Genomic DNA, 17,716 nt, shown 5'->3' on the forward strand with positions numbered 1-17,716 from the left:
TATTTATTATTAGTATTTAGCCTACTCCTCATCCTGACAGTAAAAATAAGAAAGAGGTGAATTGTTTCAGCAGCAATGGGTGTGACAAAGACTTGTTTTCACATAGTTTATTATTATTATTATTATTATTATTATTATTATTATTATTATTATTATTATTATTATTATTATTATTATTATTATTATTATTATTATATTCGCCTTTTTATTTTTTATTTGTTTGATAGCAACTCAGCTTCTTCCCCAGAGCTGTGAAAATCCATCACCCCACACTTTTCCATACACATCCCACCCCCCTAAAGACTGAGCAATAAACCTCTGTACACACAGACACTGTGCACTTTACACCATTAAGACACTGCAATTTGTACAATATATTCATACTGGTCACTTTAAACATTAGTTTGAATATTTATCCAGGTATATTTTAAGCATGTCTCTCTTTTATTATGTGTCATTATGTGTCCAACTGTGTGCCTATAAGCCAAGAAGCTGCTGATCAAAATGTCATTGTCGCTTGTACAGTGACAATAAAGATTCTTGATTCTTGAACGCGTGGACAAAAATAGGGGGGGGGGGGAACTATGCAATGATAATAAAAATAAATAATAAAACCACTGGGACAAAATAAATACAGCCTAATTATTATCTCGTTAACGGTTTCTATCTATATAGATATCAAGCAGAAATGTGTGTGTGTGTTTTTTTTTAATATATTCTAAGGCGGTTTGTTTTCTCTGCAGACTCCTAAATTTGCCAGCTCGGCTGATCTGAGTGTACCACAGAGGTGTAACATATTTATACAATGTGTCATGATTGCCACCCATGCAAAGAGGCAGCAGTGGCATCGGAAATGGACTGTACCAAGAAGGGGAGGGGACGCCGAGGAAGATGAGGAACCCCGGCAGCGCCTTACCTGCTAAAAAAAACCCAGCTTCGTGAAGCATAGCGTCTTTTTTAGGTGTTTAATGCGATCATATAAATTCAACGTTGTGTACTAGCTGGGGGGTTTAACGCGTATTGTTGCTGACTGTCACTTTGTGGATTTCTCTCTCCTCTGGGTTTCCCCCCGCGGTGAGAGCCGCGGTGTGTGCGCGTTGGTAGGGACTGTCATCCTGCCTGGCCGCCCGGTTTTTTTTGGAGAGAAGAAGTTGGCTGAGGGATGTTCCTGCGATGATGGCGCTGCAGCTCAAAAGCGGGGATGCAGCGTACTACCAGAGTGCAGATTACTGCAGAAACTACACTTCGCCTCCTGTCAGCTACGGTGACAGCAGCCATTATTTTGCCCGACTGCCAGGTAAGGACAGGCTTGCCCATTATACACACACACACACACACACACAGGATCCTTTTGACTGTCAGTTAGTCTGATGCGATAAATGTGCGAGGATGATGAGAAAATATAATATCTGCAGATGAGGAAGGTGGATATAGGAGCCGGCTTCTGTAGTGATGCAGCTGTCATCATCTTTATGTCATATGGAGGAGTGCACCAGCCACCATTCTGCTCCAGCTTATGGATGCTGCGATGCAAAATCTGGGGTTTGTCGAGATACCCTAATCGTCTCCCTGTGCTGCAGGAGAAAGATCCAGCGCTGCACAGGGAGACTCCAGGGTTTGACTGTAACATGAAGCAGCGCATAGCCTCAGTGCAATGTTCACTTTTATCCTCTCTCCAGTGTGGCAGTCAAGTCAAGTGGGCTGAAATCGTTGTTAGTGCCTTTGCTCTATAGCCTTTGCACTGCTTGATCTGCACAGCTGATGCTGACATGTGGCAGCAAGTAGCTTTCCTGTTTTCTTATAGGGACTTGAGGCATAATGTGCCAGATGATCAAGATTCAAGCCATTAAATAGTCACTTGACATTTTTTATCTGATTTCTCAGTCATCCGTGTGTTAATGCAGACAAATGGAAGGTAAATGTGGGTGAAAAAGTACCTGATCAATGGACCAATCGACAGAAGAAAAATGACCTTATCTTTCTAATCATCATGTATCAATGAATCAGGAAAATATTCCTATTTGACAAAGCTAATATCTGATCAGTTATTTAATAACATGTATACAATCAATAAGCATAAATGCAGCTACATGCATGTTTGCCAGCTTGCTATCCAAAGGCTTGTTATCAATGGATACCAATCAATATCAGCCTAATGCATGAGAGAGGTGACCAGTGCTCCGGCAAGTCTTTAAAGGAGAATACCGCTCATTTTATGTTAATATAATGTGGACAGGTGAGGTAGAAGGTGTAAAAGTAGAAGCTGTAAGCTTTACTGTACTCTACAGTAAGATATACAATCCTCTGGCCCTATGCTACTCACTGCCCAGTGCCCATTGAAGCAGATGGAATAAGTGCAGGAGGCATGTGCTTCTCATCGCTCCATAATTGATGTGACACAACAGAGTACGGCAAGAGAAACTCTAGAGAAAATGAACACTTGGCCTATTTAGAGATTCTCGGTGGAGGACATGAAATTGTTAGGGAGGGGTTTTTGTGTTTTTTAAGTAAGCGCACAAGTTGAGCTTCGAAAAAAATCCCACAATCTGTTAACTACTACTCATCGTTAGGCTTTTTATGTTTTGACAGACACTTTACGAACAACGCCGCTTTAAAAACTCCGACCGTTCTTTCCAAAACCTCGAATGTTTCTTGACATTGCAGCAAGGTCCACTGTTGTAACCATGATCATCATCATCAGCAGCAGCAGCAGCAGTAGTGCTGTAGACTGAACTATGTGGGATGTGAGTCTCACAGGAGGCAAGGAAACTAACCTTGACCTATCTCCTTCACTTTGAAACTCTGAAGCCAAAGGAGACCAAACTAAAGAAGAGCTAGACCATCTGACAGTTCTGTTATTGCATGTTATAAAAAGACCACAAAATCCTGCATGGTAAAGGTCAAGCACCAGTCCTTTCTACAGTGCTGCACTTCAACACTGCTTTTCTGTTATCATCTTCTACTGTTAGAATCCTATTTGGTGTATTATTGAATGATTTTAGATATATTTGCAATGTGCACATACTTAGCAACTGGTACTGAGCAAAGACTTGATTGTCACCTAGAGATGGTCAGAGTGACAGAGCTGATATAATACTCCTATAAAGATAGTCAAACGTCCTCAGAAGAACGTGGCTGGGGGCTATAAATCTAGCGGGTAGTGGTTGTGGTCCCCTGAGGCAGAACCCTCCTTCCAGCTACCATCCATCCATTTTCTCAACCTGCTTTGTCCTATATACAGTCCTGGAAAGGTTGCCAGACTATCACACGGCTGGCATAGAGACACTCAAACTCACACATACAGCTAAAGTCCACAACATGCAAAGTCTTTGGTTTGTGGGAGGAGGCCGGAGTAGCTCCACACAGAAAGACCCTAGCCAGATTTGAACCAGGAACCTTGTTGTTGTGGGGCGACAGTGCTCACCACTGTACCCCCCATGTCACACCCCAAATAATACTTTTGATGTACGTCTTTTTATGTTGTCATGTTCCTTAAGTGATGACCCTGTTGGATTTATCATATCGAGGCATCTATAGACTGAGCATGTGTCAGGTCTATGGTTCTCTGACAGTAAACAGCAGATTGAAAGTTGTTGTCTCAAGTTAAGGGGATTCTGATCCTGTTCCTAAGTGGTGGACTGAGAATGGACAGCTGGATTGGTGCAGCACCAGCAGTAATGCAGCTCCAAGCCAAAGCCTTTGATTTAGTGAAGCCTATCTATTTAGCCTATCATGGACTTTGGGTTGCATCATGGTGTAAGCAGCCTCTTGTAGGTTGGCTGTGCACAGAGCGGCTGAGAAGCTCTGAAGAAGCTAGTTGAGGTGATGAAGGGTTTTCGATCAGGATACCTCCTGGGTGCCTCTGATTGGAGATTTACCAGCTGGGAGGAAAGTGCAAGGTAGATTTCACTGGAGGCATAGCTCATTTGACCTGGGATTGTCTTGGAATCCCAGGAAGTAAAACGTATTGATAGAGAAAATCCCCACTTAGCCTGCTGCTAACACCACGTAACTCTGGATAAATGGGTGGAAATGGACAAACCGACACTCATTGATAACAATCAATGCTCTCTAGCTGATTTCAGGCTGCTTCCTTATTACTCCCTTATCTAGATTTATGCTTCAGCAAAACAGCATCACAATCAATCCCATTTCTTTTAAAAACAATCATTCATTGATCGAAATGATCATAATAGCATATTGAATTAAGAAGAGATGGGTCTATGCTTACTTTCTGTGACAAAAACAGGAGACAGAATACAAATAAAACTAGAGAAAATACCATTAAGTATACACTCTCAGGCAGTCTTTTGTATTTGTTGTCTGCAATTATCTCTAAGTGCTTTCAGAAGAAGATTCCAGCAAGCGCTATGAGTAGCAATAAATATTCTGTTTTATCTCTTGAGTTAAAAAAACAAAACAAGGCAGAGTGACTATGAGGGCTGACTATGTTTTAAGTCTTTACTTTAATGATGGATGCATGCCTATGCAATTTGCCCATTGTGGGACTAATAAAGGTTTCTTAATCTTAATCTTAATGCCAGTGTTGAGATGGTGGGCTTGGTGAGCCTGAGAAAGACTCACCATTGACTGCAGAAGAGTGAAAATATGCTCTTAAAGAGATCAGTCAGGAAAAGCTGAAATGCAATCCGTTATGACTGTAAGCTGACCTGTAATCTTAAATAAATGTTATGAAAATGTCTGTAGAACTCTGATAACACCTGGGCTAGTCGAGGCTAGCCCCTTTATTCCATTTTGTTTCATATTTGACAGCTAAAATGAAAGGCTCCAATACATGAACTACCTTTCTCAATTGATGACGCTGCGATTGCTCAAAACTAACAAAACTAGCTTAGCGTAGCAGCAGTGACTACACACTGCAGTCTCTGCAGCATTTTCAAGTAGAAGATATTGTAGATATTGTTATTTAAGTAAATCCTGGAGGCAGAATTAGCAGCAGAGAGGGAGACAAAGGGAACATCTGCATTGCATTTATTATATGTATTTAGTAAATGCAATGGATGTTGTGTATTGGCACAATGTGTTCTTCAAAGTGTTTAATGGATCAAGCAAAACGGGTCAGCTGTACCGCAGTGTGGGGGTTTCTGAACTGCTGCAGTCCCAGTCAGGGTCGTAGGGTTCTCATGAGGCTGCTGCCGATGAGACGGACGATGAGCAGTGTGTAATTAGTACCTGCCGTAAAATATGAGGCAGAAAGTGTTGTTTTGCAAACATTTGTTTTAACTTAATTAATTTTCATGTTTATCATAACATCCAAACCATGTTTTTCCTTCATATTTGGTGTCAAGGCTGACATTTGTTTGGTAATGGTGGCTTTTTTATTTGTTGTTTATGAAGCTTGAGCTACTTCTTGTTTAACCAGTCTTTGTTTACTGCAAATAAATCCCTGTTATTCTTAAGAAATCCTCAAAGGAGCAGCATAAAACCCTTTAATGAATAGAAACATTAAAACAACATATGAGGCCAATAAGCAGTCACATTTATATTAATTTATCAACTACCCAAGAGGCACCGCACAGTCTCATCTTGCAGTTGACAGAACTATAGTAAGGTCAGCCCTGTGTCCAGCATACCTTTCTCCTGAGGTCAGCCAGACCAGGTGACAGACAAGCAGCAAGGCAAAGTGGACAGACACGCTGACAGCGAGCAGCAGTCGGAAACACAAACAGCTCTGGGTGTTATTTTGGAACCATGATTCACTGCCATCGGGCATCCGATTGGATTCCAGATGAAAGCTTCCAGCACAGTGAGTTTTGACACAGCTGTCGGCCTATTACTGACCTGACATTATATGAGGTTATACACACACACACACACACACACACGCATACCCTCACACACACACACACACGAAATGGAGCATTAGAGCAACACAAATGAACAAACAGAGAGCAGCACCAGTGCATGTTCCTCTCTGCTCTTATCCACACAGATTATTTACATAGTCACACTTCAGGCTGTGAAGATGTTACTACCTCTGTGTGTGTGTGTGTGCATATATATGTATAGACCATGTAACGTATGCATGACTGCAGGCGCTGCAGGCTGAGCCTAATCTTTGTAATGCCCACTGGAGTGTGAAGCTCCTCTGTCCGAGAATACATTTCTGTTCTCGCTCATCGCCTTTGCATTTCTTCTGCCCCACAGCAGCGAGAAATGAGTCCCTTCCCTCATCCTTCTCCATGGCCGTTTAATGATCTGTTAATAGAAATCCGCAGCATAAATCTGACAGTCATTGACTTTTTCATCCAATGATTAAATATTTGCCAGAGAAGTACATAACATGAGAAGTAACATGAACTTCATCTATACTACAGACCCAAAGCTGGTATGCTGTCGTATTGTGATTGTTTTGTTTTAAAAAACATTGTCCTCAGTATGCCGAAACCCGGGATCGAACCAGGGACCTTTAGATCTTCAGTCTAACGCTCTCCCAACTGAGCTATTTCGGCCCTGATTGTACCAATATTTACAATCAACATGCCCCTCGAGCTAATAATGTGATGCCCATTGAGTCATGAAGTCTTAGCGTGTGGACTGATGTTTTTCCCTCCAGACTGGAGCCATCTCAGTGGCTTTGTGGGCGCTTTGAGCAAAATGATAATGTTAGCAAGTTGACATTCTCACAGTGGAAATGTTAAATGCTGATGTACAGCAAACACAATGTTTACCACATCTGTTTAGACTGACAGTAATGTCATTATTTTTGCTGCTGTTTAGACATAAATATAAACATTTATTGTGTTTTAAATTAATTATCTGTCTAACTGTAAAGTACTGTGTGCCTACAGGTCCAGAAACAATGCTGAAGCCCCCTCTGAGCCTCTTCAGTCATCCCCAGCAGCCCTTCCAGCACTTGGACTCTCTGCACCAGTTGGTTCCTCCCCCGATGGCGCCCACGCAGCCTCTCGGCCCACCACCCCTTGCCCCCGCTCAGGCACTTGGACCTCCAACTATGGCTCCTACTCAGAGTCTGTGTCCCCCTCCCATAACTGCTGCTCACACATTAAGACCTCCCCCCATCACCCCGCCACACACATTAGGTCCCCCTCCCATGCCTCCAGGTCAGCCAATGGGCCCCCCACCAATGCCTCACACCTTGTGCCCCCCACCTGTAGATCACACACAAGCAATAGTGCCTCCAACCATGGACCTCACACAACCACTGGGGCCTCCACATCTGAACCCCGCCCAAGCTCTGGTGCCCCCACCTGTTGTGGCGCCCGTGGCTGGACGATTTCCCCTCCCTCCCAGCCCTTTGTCCTCGCCTCCCGCTCCGGGGCCCGACCCTTCACAGCTGCCCCCAAGGCCCCTCATCCCAGCCCCAGTGTCCAGCCTCATTTGTGGTCCTCTCCCAGGTCAGGCAGCCCCAGCCAGTGAGCAGCCCCAGGATGAGGGCTCTTCGCTGGGCATGGAGGAGCAGGAGGACACTCTGGGTCTGGAAGAACTGTGTAAACCTCTGTACTGTAAACTCTGCAACGTTACACTCAACTCAGCCCAGCAGGCACAGGCTCACTACCAGGTCAGCTGAAATACACACTCACACATAGACACATGTAAATGAATGAGGCACATTAACAAAAATATGTTATTTTTCCATCAAGGGAAAGAATCACAGTAAGAAGTTAAGGAATTTCTACGCTGGCAGTCAGCAGCCTCCCGCCATCAGGATCCCAGAGGCCCTCGAGGCAGCTGGCCAGACAGCCCTCAGCTCAGGATCCACCGACAGTGACGCAGGCAGGCAGGTCAGACGTTAGCGACTCAGCTCTCACCTACCTGAATGGTACAGTTTTAGCTGAAGAGGTGGGCGTACTACTGCTGAAGTGGCCACTCTGCTGATGGGGGTCATTTCCTCTGAGGAGGAGGAAACAGCAGAGTCACTGGGTTTGATTTGAGTTCACAATGTAAGCATTTAAAGATGTCTAATAAAATCTTCTAAAAGCATCTCAACAACCACCAAAATATTTAAACATTTTGGGGTTTCATTGACTATCCATCATATGATGTTGGCAACGGCCTCTTCTGTGCCTCCCACAGGACCTGAACATTTCTTTCTTCTCTTTCTCAGTGTTTACTCCTCTCACCACTCAACACTGCACTGCTTTGTCCTGTGTCTGCAGGCGCTGTACAAGGGGGCACCGCGGGTCATCCTGGCCACAGAAAACGACTATTGTAAACTGTGCGACGCCTCCTTCAGCTCGCCGGCGGTTGCACAGGCCCACTACCAGGGCAAGAACCACGCCAAGAAACTACGCCTAGCCGAGGCGCAGCAGAACTCCAACAACATGTAGGTTCATGGTGATGTTGTGGCTGTCATCCTCAGGATATGATGAGTGATTGATAAGTTTGTAGCCTAAGGTAACAAGTTCAGCTGTTTGAAGGATTGTACATAGATTCAATAACCTTTAAGTCAATTAAAAACAGGAGTCAGCGGTCGATAAAGCCATCCTAATGTCTTTCCTACAAAGACTGAATCTGTTCTTTGTCTATTTAAGGTGAATTTCCAGGACATAGAGTATAAACTGCCTCTGGATGCATCCAGATAGACAAACAACTAAGCATGTGACGTAAGCAGAGCAACAACCAGACAGGTTTTTCACAAATAACGATCGGTTTGGCTATAAAAATCTGAAAAACAAAGAGTTTATTATTAGCAGTTCTGCATTATTTTTCAATGAAAGAAGCAGCAAGTCATCACAGGAAGCCTGCTTCCTTTTAGATAAACGATTGTAGTAGGAGTAGAACTGGCTGAGAGAGAACAGGGACTGGCTATAAATATAAATAAATACCTCTACTTATAAAATATACATCTCAAAGATAGGCTAAAGAAAAATATTAGAAACAGCAAAAGAAAAAAGAAAAAACCCTCTGGACTACTTATTAAAATACTTATTAGAAGTAGTCCAGATGCAATGATTTTCAAAATGGCGACTACTGATCTCCTTCTTCATCATATATCACCGGATGAAGGCAAATGTTCATGTCCGTGTCCATTTGCTCAGACTGTGCTTATTAATAATTTAAGACTTACTTCATATAGAGAGACCACTGAATGAGCTGCACAGGCCAACAACCTTGTTGTGTTTGTGTCCATCATGTGGACTGAAGCCACTTTGACTGTTACAGAGAAGGCAGCAATGATGCAGCTCCGAGAAGAAACAGGAAAGATGGCAGTGAGTACAGACTGGTGAAAAACCGCCGCATCCCACAGATACCTGCATCCATGCCAGGTAAGATATAACTCTCTTATAACACCTCTTCAATCAGGACACACACCAGCATTTTTTAATATTAGTTATTAAAATGCCAAAGCTACATCAGATTTTTGTCACACTCCACAAACAGGCTCTTCGGTGATTTAACTAATCAGTCAGAATGTTGAACATCTATTCATTATAAACTGTTTCTGCATGTTTATGGACAACTTCTTAACTTCTCTTTGAATCATTATGGACAAATATCAGCAGCTATAAGCAGCGTAAATGTAAAAGAACCTAACAGCAAAAATGAAATCATCCTAATTTTGGCTGTATTTTATCTGTATACAGTATATTATGGAATCTATGCTGCCATAGTCCACATTGCATTCTCTAATTCAATTAGCTGACTGAGTGTGAGCATACAGCCTTGGGGCAGTTGTTCCATCCACTAATGTCAGTGTATGTCAGTGATGTAAACAAAAAGATATGGAACTCCACGAAGCACTGCGATTAAACCCTCACATCGAGAACATCTGTACAGTGAAGAAGACAGCTTACTGGATCATTGTTTTATTATTGGTGTTAACCATAGCAACCACTGACACAGTGCAGGGACAGTCAAAGAACTAGTGATGTAAATTTTGATCTTTTTCACCTAAACTGTCATTTCAGTTAATTTTTTACAGTTTATTGAAGCACCCACTTCTCACCTTCCTGATTTAAAGCTGTAGCACCACCTCACCAGCGTTTGATTGAACATAAAGGATAACTGAAACATATGTTTATTTTAACATGGTTTTTGTTGTGTGTGTGTGCAAGTGTCTGCTTTCGCCTTTGGGTTTGTGTGTGTGTGTGTGTGTGTGTGTGTGTGTGTGTGAAAACAGATACAGGGTAGGTAACGTCAGACGTTCTGCTGACGTCAAGTAACCATCCCTTTCTTGTTGTGTCCTTTTTCCACAGACAAAAAAATCTCCTAAAACAGGATAAATAATTCTTTCTCTTCACTCATCCATTCACTTTCATCCTTTCTCTCTTTTCATGTACACATACGTCACACCGAGCCATCACAGCATTCTGCTGATTGAAACTGTTTTCCTGATGGACAAACCCTGAAATAGCTGCTCTCTCTCCTGCAGCTCTTTTTATCTCTCTCTCTCCTTCTCTGTTTTCTGTAGGGATGGGCAAGTACAGATACTGACCTTATTTCAAATTATCGGTACTCGTTAAAGGCTGCTAATACCAGCCACCGATACTCAAAGCAAAAAACAAAACAAACACTTATGTTTGAGTAGTACTCCTTGCCAGAAGATGACGCTACACCACGGCGACTTATCATGTGCGTCACATCCTGTTCAGACATGAACATGGCTGCTCCCGATGCGAAAACAATGTCTGTTTGGACATTCTTTGGCATTGTGTTCATTAAAATGTTCTATGTATTGAGATACAGTATATATATATATATATATATATATATACATCAAAAGTACTAGTGGTATCGGTACTCGGTCTAAAAAGTGGCCGAACATCCGTAGTTTCCTGTGGTGTTAACACACAAACAAGCAAGTTGCCAGTCGTCCTCTTGATGTAATCCCAGTTGACTTTGTGCCTCTCTTTGAGTATCACACAGCAGTAATAATCAGGTTTCATGACACTTTGTGTATCGTCCATGTTACTCGCGGATGTTTAGCAGCTACAAAAACACAACACAAAACCACCTGATTGTAGTGCGTCTTTGCATTAAACAAAATACAACCACAGATGAACAACAACAACTGTTTTCACTGTGTCATTATTCATTTACCTGTCTGTCACATCGCTGTGGAAGAATTTTGGTCCAGTCTTCTTCACAACTCTACCTTGGTCTCATCAGAGGACTTTGTTCAGATGCAGTTTTGTGAACCTCTGTTGTGCTTTTTAGACAGAATAAGAGAGTCTAAACAAACTGTATTTGTTTAGTCGTCTTCTAATTGTGCTGTCAAAGACGTTAGCATTGAACATGCTCAGTGAGGTGAACTTACTGGGACGTCCACTCCACTGGGAGGACTAACAACCGTCTCAAATACTTTCCACTTGTGAGCACTCTTCCTCACTGTTGGAAATGGTTTTATAACACTTTCCAGATTGATTGCTTCTCTAACACCGCTGTCTATGTCTTTCCCTCTTGGCATTGTGTTAACACACACTTGAACGCTCCAGAAAACGCCTGCTTTTATAGAGGTCTGCACCTGCAAATGATCATTTCATCAAGGACTGATGATTAGCAGCACCTGCTGCAGCTCACCTTCTTAAATGCTGTATAAGGAGTAAGGGGGTGAAGAACAGTTTTATGTTGTTTGTCTGACTGTCTGATATTTACTTGATACTAGACCTAAGTTCAAGTGATGACTATGTTTTTACACATAAAGCACAGAATTATTAAAGGTGCACTAACTCCATATTTCATGTCAATTTATCTAACATTTAAGTTATTGAGGGTACATTTGATTATTTAGTTGGAATCAGAAACAAAGATGTCACCAGCGTCTCTAAAGTTCCCCATGCTAACATTTTTAGTAAAATAGAGTTAAGATTTACTGGTAAGTAATAAAGATATTTTGGAGAATAGACGAAGAAGAATTGTCAAAGCAGAAGTCAGAATGTAGGACACTGTGTAAAGAAACTGGTGGAGACTTTAGGAGAGTCTCAGTCTCTGGGGAGGAGGAAGGTTGCATGAAAACAGAATGTCAGGACATCAATGAAGAAGTTTAGTTCTGGAAAGGCAAGCAAGAAGATCCGAGGAGTGAAGAAAACTGGAGAATTAGCTAGAAAGCTGGTTTCAGAGCGTCCTTCCCCGCCTGACACTTCAGGTCCTGACCTGTGATCTCGACTCTGCTGGTAGTGGCCCTGCTTAGTAACTCCATGTTTCCCCTTTGAGCCAGGTGCTCACTGGCTCCAAACTCAAGCTCCATAGGTTGGTGCCGAGTCAACAGCCTCTCACATCACTGTTCCTGGAGCATTTGCATCCATGCAGGACAGCTGTGATGATCACTGCCTGTCATTCTGTCTCCACCCGATAAAACCCTAAGCATGTCAGGATTTTTCACATTTTATTGACTAAATGATGGACTACAAACTAACTCTCCTGTTTCTGCTATCTCCCTCCTCGTCAGGTCCCTACTACAACCCCAGGCCGAGGCAGCGCATCCCCAGGGACTTGGCCATGTGTGTGACTCCCAGCGGGCAGTTCTACTGCTCCATGTGCAACTGCGGAGCCGAGCAGGAGACGGACTTCAGGCAGCATCTGGAGAGCAAGCAGCACAAGGCGAAAGTGTCGGAGCTGAGGTACCGCCACGAGATGGAGAACCTCGGCTACAGCTAAGAGATAATGGGACGAGATGGGAGGGGGGGGGGGGGGGGCTTGTTGCAATTTATTTGATATATGGATTTAAGGTATTTAACACCATATAAATAGGTGGCAGTGGCTCAGGTGGTAGATTAGGATTAGGTTTAGGCTTGACAGTTGGTCCTTTTATCTGCATGAGTAGGTGTCCTTGGGCAAGACACTGAACACCCCAAGCTGCAGGCCAGCTCTCCTCAGCCCCTCTGCTCTGCCATAGGAAGCTTTAATTTAAAGAATCGAATGAGAAAATGGCCTTTTAGCTTAGAACACACAAAAAAATGTAAATTTAAAGTATGATTCTAATCACATTTTTGACCCTGCTTGTCTTTCTTATATATATACATTTTCTGATCAACTGTCCAAAGCTGCTAGCGGGTTGCTTTCTGACTCAGGGTACAGGAGGATGCAAATGAAATGCAAAAAGACATCCTGGGGCAACATGGAGGTGGTCAGCAGAGAACCAAGAGTAGAGTAGGCACATGTTGTTTCAGACAAGTTCAAGTGGATGAAAAATGTGGACAAACATGGTGGGAAGAAGGCAAGCCAAGAGGCGGAATGCAAAGTTATCCCTGTGTTATTGGGTGTTGTGGCACGAGAGACGTCAGGGCCACCTGGAAGCGCACAAATTTAGACATATTTATAACCTAACAGAGATAAATCCAAAGCACTACTTACTAATTAAAAACAAAGCACAATGAACATCATCTGTTAGAAACAGTGTTATATGGATCTGTGAGCTTTAGCCGACCTCTTGCTGGTCTGTTTTCGTGTGTATCAGGCTAAAAGGCTAAGCCCCGGCTATAGCCTTGTTTGTGCCTTTGGAGGGAATTAGGCTAAAGAGTAAGCTTTGGCTATAGCCAATATAGTGGAAACCAATCAGCAGTATTGATTGGGTTTTTTCTATATTCTGTGTCATCTCTCTTGTTGTATTAAATCCTCACAGATGTTATGTAAATATCCTTAAATGAAACATTAGGTGTAAATAGGAATTCTTTGGTTAATGTTAGCCTAGCATATATTGTAAATTCTATTCATCTATTTAATAATTAATCAGGAATCTTGTACAGTGTGTGCACTGACTGAATGTCTACTTATTACTGGTGTATGTTTGTGTGTGGATTTTCACCCAAAAAAAAAAAACAAAAAAAATAAAAAAAAGCCCACTGTGGGTGGTGCGTTTCGTTCACTAGTACAGTAACTCTGGTACCATGACTGTGTCGTTAAAAAGCTGCTAGTCTCATCGGTTGTGCCCCAGGAGAGGCTGCTTCTGAAGCTTTTTTCGGGCCTCACAGAGAGGCATCCAAAAAGCATTTAACTTCAAATTAGCTTCTAAATTAGCTTCTGGATGTTTCTTCTGGTTGTAAGCCATACTGTTTAATTCTCCCAATTGGATTTTGATTCCCAGAGAGGACATAATGCAGGTTTCACTGCAGTGTGAAATGGCTGCAGATGAGAGACACGGCCTGTACTTTGGTTTTGTTTTGTTTGTTTTTATCCCTAAATGACCCTGGTCCAGCTGTTCCTCTGTCTCCCCATCCTGAAAATATCAGTTATATAATTGGAATCAAATCTAATTTTGTGTTTCTGTTTATTTAATTTTCTGTTCCAGTTCAGTGCTGCTGTGCTGACACAAAGCAGTCACAAGGCATAGTTTATAAATTCCTTAAAAAAAATGTGTACTGTGCCTTTAATTTTGGCTATAATCACCAAAGCATGTGGTCAAAAAAACAAAAAGTAGCCATATCTGCACACACACGTCTGTATAAAATGAAATCAGCATTTTGGCTTTTTTGTGTTTTTGGCCTGTAAGTGGGAAGAGGCAGCTGTTCACATCTTATTTGTCTCTAGAGCACACACACACATACACACACTCAGGAGAACAGCACTGTGAGGACAAAGTACTGTGGTGATTTGAGGGAATTTAAACACAAGAGAAGAAGAACGGAGCTCAGAGGGGGAGACAAACAGCCCATAGAAAACATGCTTATTAGTCCTCTGTGCTGTATGGTTTAATCACAGAGGAACAATGAGGAGCTGATGAAAACAGCGCTGCATTCAGAAACAGGGAGTTTTTCACATTAGACAGTCTGTTAATAGCACTCCTCCTCCTTCCAGAAATAACACACTTTGTCTTACATGAAAGCACTGGTAGCATAACCTTTTATTATGTTGACAGCGGCTCCTGGATTAAAAAAAATGAGAGTCACACAGCTATTGAACACCTTCAGCGAGTGCAGGAAATAATAAACTGCAAAGGAATAAAGGAAACCAGGACCAGGATCTCATGTGAGACTCGTACAGACAGGCAGTAATCTGGAAATAGTCCTTTCGGCCTCTCTACAGTAGCCAGCTGCTGTTCGGGTTGTTGACCCTTTAAAATGAACAACAACATAAAAAAAATCTGAATTTGCAGAAAGGTGACATAATGTTTCCTGGCACCAGCCTCTGAGGCTGGATTCACGGCTTTAAAGGGACACACACATACACACACATACACACACATACACACACACACACACACACTGGACAGGGGTTGTTTCTGCATGACGCATCAGTTCACTGCACTTATATATAAAACAATACAGGCGCCACTTTGATTTGATTTAATTTTTGGTGACGTAACACACAGCAAATGACTCAAAGATCACCAGCCTCTCAATAAAGCATGTGAGTGAGCACACAGCATTTAATTATGATTGATAAGTTTGTGTCTCAGGGCTCAGAAGAAGTTGATTTTTTTCCAAACTAGTCCTCTCCACTTCCACACTACAGCCAAATTCCATTTCACTCCTTGCCACTATAAGCCCTAGAACTTTGTTTTGTTTACATTTAGAGGAAGGTGGTCCGGATTGTTGTTGGGATACAGGGGTAGGGAGATTATTTTCAGGTGCTGCTTACACCTTTTCTTCACACAGACATAAAACATGCTTGTAGTAGACGTTTACCTGGGCGCCTGTATTTAATGCATGAGGGATGGCCGTAGCTAAGGACAAGCAACTGGAAATGTCTGGTCAGAGGTATGGAGGGTCCACACACAGACCACCACCTTCTGCTTCAGGGCACAGACTTATCAATCGCTCCTTGTATATTCCAGGAGTCTTTACTGTCTAATGGTAAGATTATTCCATCTAAAAATCCTGAAAGCTCTAATTGAACTTAAATGAACGAGCCTGCTGAACGAACACAGTAAACACCATTGGTGGTTAATGGGCTGAAACCAGCCGCTGGTTAAGAGCTCCTGTTTTTAGGAGCGTGTTTATGCAGCAGTAATAAAAACAGACGTCAACATACGGAGCTGTTATTATTGATGGATTCATTTACTATATTAAAGGCTGTTGACTTGTTTTGGGTTCCTGTTTGTGTTCCTCTAACTGTATTTAAAGACGGTCAGTAACTATAATATCATTATTGGTTTCAGTGTTATTATAACGGATGTGTTTCGGCACCACACTGTAAACTTTGTGCATGAGTAAAGTCATAATGAACATGTTTCTACTGAGGGGAGAAATGTTTGAGAATGTTTTATGACGTTGGAAAGATTCACACTTTTGCACTGAATATATATAAATACACTTGTGTTCAGAAAGAAATCATCTGTTGTTTAATCCAAGTGAAGACTTTGCTATCAGTGTCGATAACTCTTCTCCTGATGTTTGCTGAGGATTGTGGATCATGTTTGTAATTCTGTTCTGTTGGACTGAGCAGATCAGGGTAGATGGGCAACACTGTGAAGCTTTAAAAAAAATGTTTTAACTCCAGTTCAGGTCGGCCGTCTGGAGAAAACTCAAATCTAATCTTCTGGTTATTGTTCTTCAGTCCTTCTATTGAAAAGGAATAGCATCGCCATTCACTGTTAAAGTGAGGGCGTCACTCCTTGGACACAATCCTGTCCCCACAATTTCAGCTAAGGAGGGTTTTAGATGACCAGAGAAGAGAGAAATTTCTCTGAAAATACCTCTCTCATATTCCGTGCTGTAAATCAAAGGGGTGATATTAGCGTAGCTTAGCATGGAAATGTGAAACATGGAAGCGGCTATGCACATCGTAACGGTCACTAATTATACATTTTCAACACAGCCTCAAGCATAAGAGATTCAACCAGTCAGGTAGACATGATAGATGCTTCATTCAATCACCTGCCAAGTAGTGATGTACTGATCCGATCTGGACATCAGACAATGACCCTGAAATTAACTAAATAGCCAAAAAGTCTATTGGATAATAGGACTAATCCTAAACTGGTAGAAACTGTTGAAGAATTTCACTCAACAAAATATTCCAAGTTTGCTGTAGTGGGTTGTTTAATAGCATACCAGTATACGGTGGACTTACAATCACAGAAAGTGGGTCTGAGATGATAAGCCGACCCAGAGCAGTGGAAAGATACAGCATTTATACAGGTGGGATAAAAGGGTGGTGGGTGTGTTCACAGGTAGGGGTCAGGAAGAGACTTTACCAAGACAGGAAGAAAGGAACAAAGGAGTGGAGTCACAAGGTCTGGGGTCTGGGAGAGTCAACAATAGACAGGAGGAGTAACACCTCAACCACTAGGGGGTAGGGAATAGGTCCAGGTTTCTAGACACTTTGCGACACCTTAGCAAAGAAATGTATATTAGCTTGATCAATGGGGTAGACAACAAGAGGTTAGGAAATGATCAACACTTGCCAGCTTGATCAGTGGGGGTAGACAACAAAAGGTTAGCAAATGGTGATCAAAGCAGATTCTTCATCACAAGACAGATTCTTCATTGGACACACAGTAAACACTTATAGCAAGAGTTAGCTGTATGGAGGTATTTTAAGTTTTATAAGGCAATGGGTTTGATGGCTACTTACAATATCTGCAGCACATCGGCATCAGATTGGATTTGGTTATTAGCCAATAAGCAAAGCCAGATCATGCAGATCCTTGCTGAGGCTGACTTCCTAGACACTTCAGGTTAGTTTGATCTCATAGTTTGGGTTAAAGAGACACTTTATAAGACAAAAGACACTCATTTTCACACTGGGTGTGGTCCAGGGGGCAGTACCAGTGCACACAGAAGAAAGTCACTGTTTAAGCCAGACTAGTATCAGCAAAGACTAACACAATGGCCTGCAGTAGAGTAGCAGA

At 42.3% G+C, this 17,716-nt stretch overlaps 1 protein-coding gene and 1 non-coding gene across 2 annotated transcripts; one reads left to right on the forward strand and one right to left on the reverse strand.

The window, feature by feature from the left end:
• The first annotated feature begins 1,176 nt into the window (after positions 1 to 1,176).
• Positions 1,177 to 13,287, forward strand: zmat3 (zinc finger, matrin-type 3). The gene is made up of 6 exons (XM_028403958.1): positions 1,177 to 1,297; positions 6,813 to 7,543; positions 7,626 to 7,766; positions 8,142 to 8,308; positions 9,148 to 9,251; positions 12,374 to 13,287. Exons 1-6 carry the CDS (start codon positions 1,177 to 1,179, stop codon positions 12,580 to 12,582), a joined length of 1,473 nt encoding a protein of 490 aa, XP_028259759.1. The 3' UTR covers positions 12,583 to 13,287.
• Positions 6,401 to 6,473, reverse strand: trnaf-gaa (transfer RNA phenylalanine (anticodon GAA)). Its single transcript has one exon. It is a non-coding gene; the product is annotated as a tRNA-Phe (tRNA).
• Positions 13,288 to 17,716: the final 4,429 nt, after the last annotated feature.

This window comes from Parambassis ranga, chromosome 4 (assembly GCF_900634625.1).
Source record: "Parambassis ranga chromosome 4, fParRan2.1, whole genome shotgun sequence".
NCBI lineage: Eukaryota > Metazoa > Chordata > Actinopteri > Ambassidae > Parambassis > Parambassis ranga.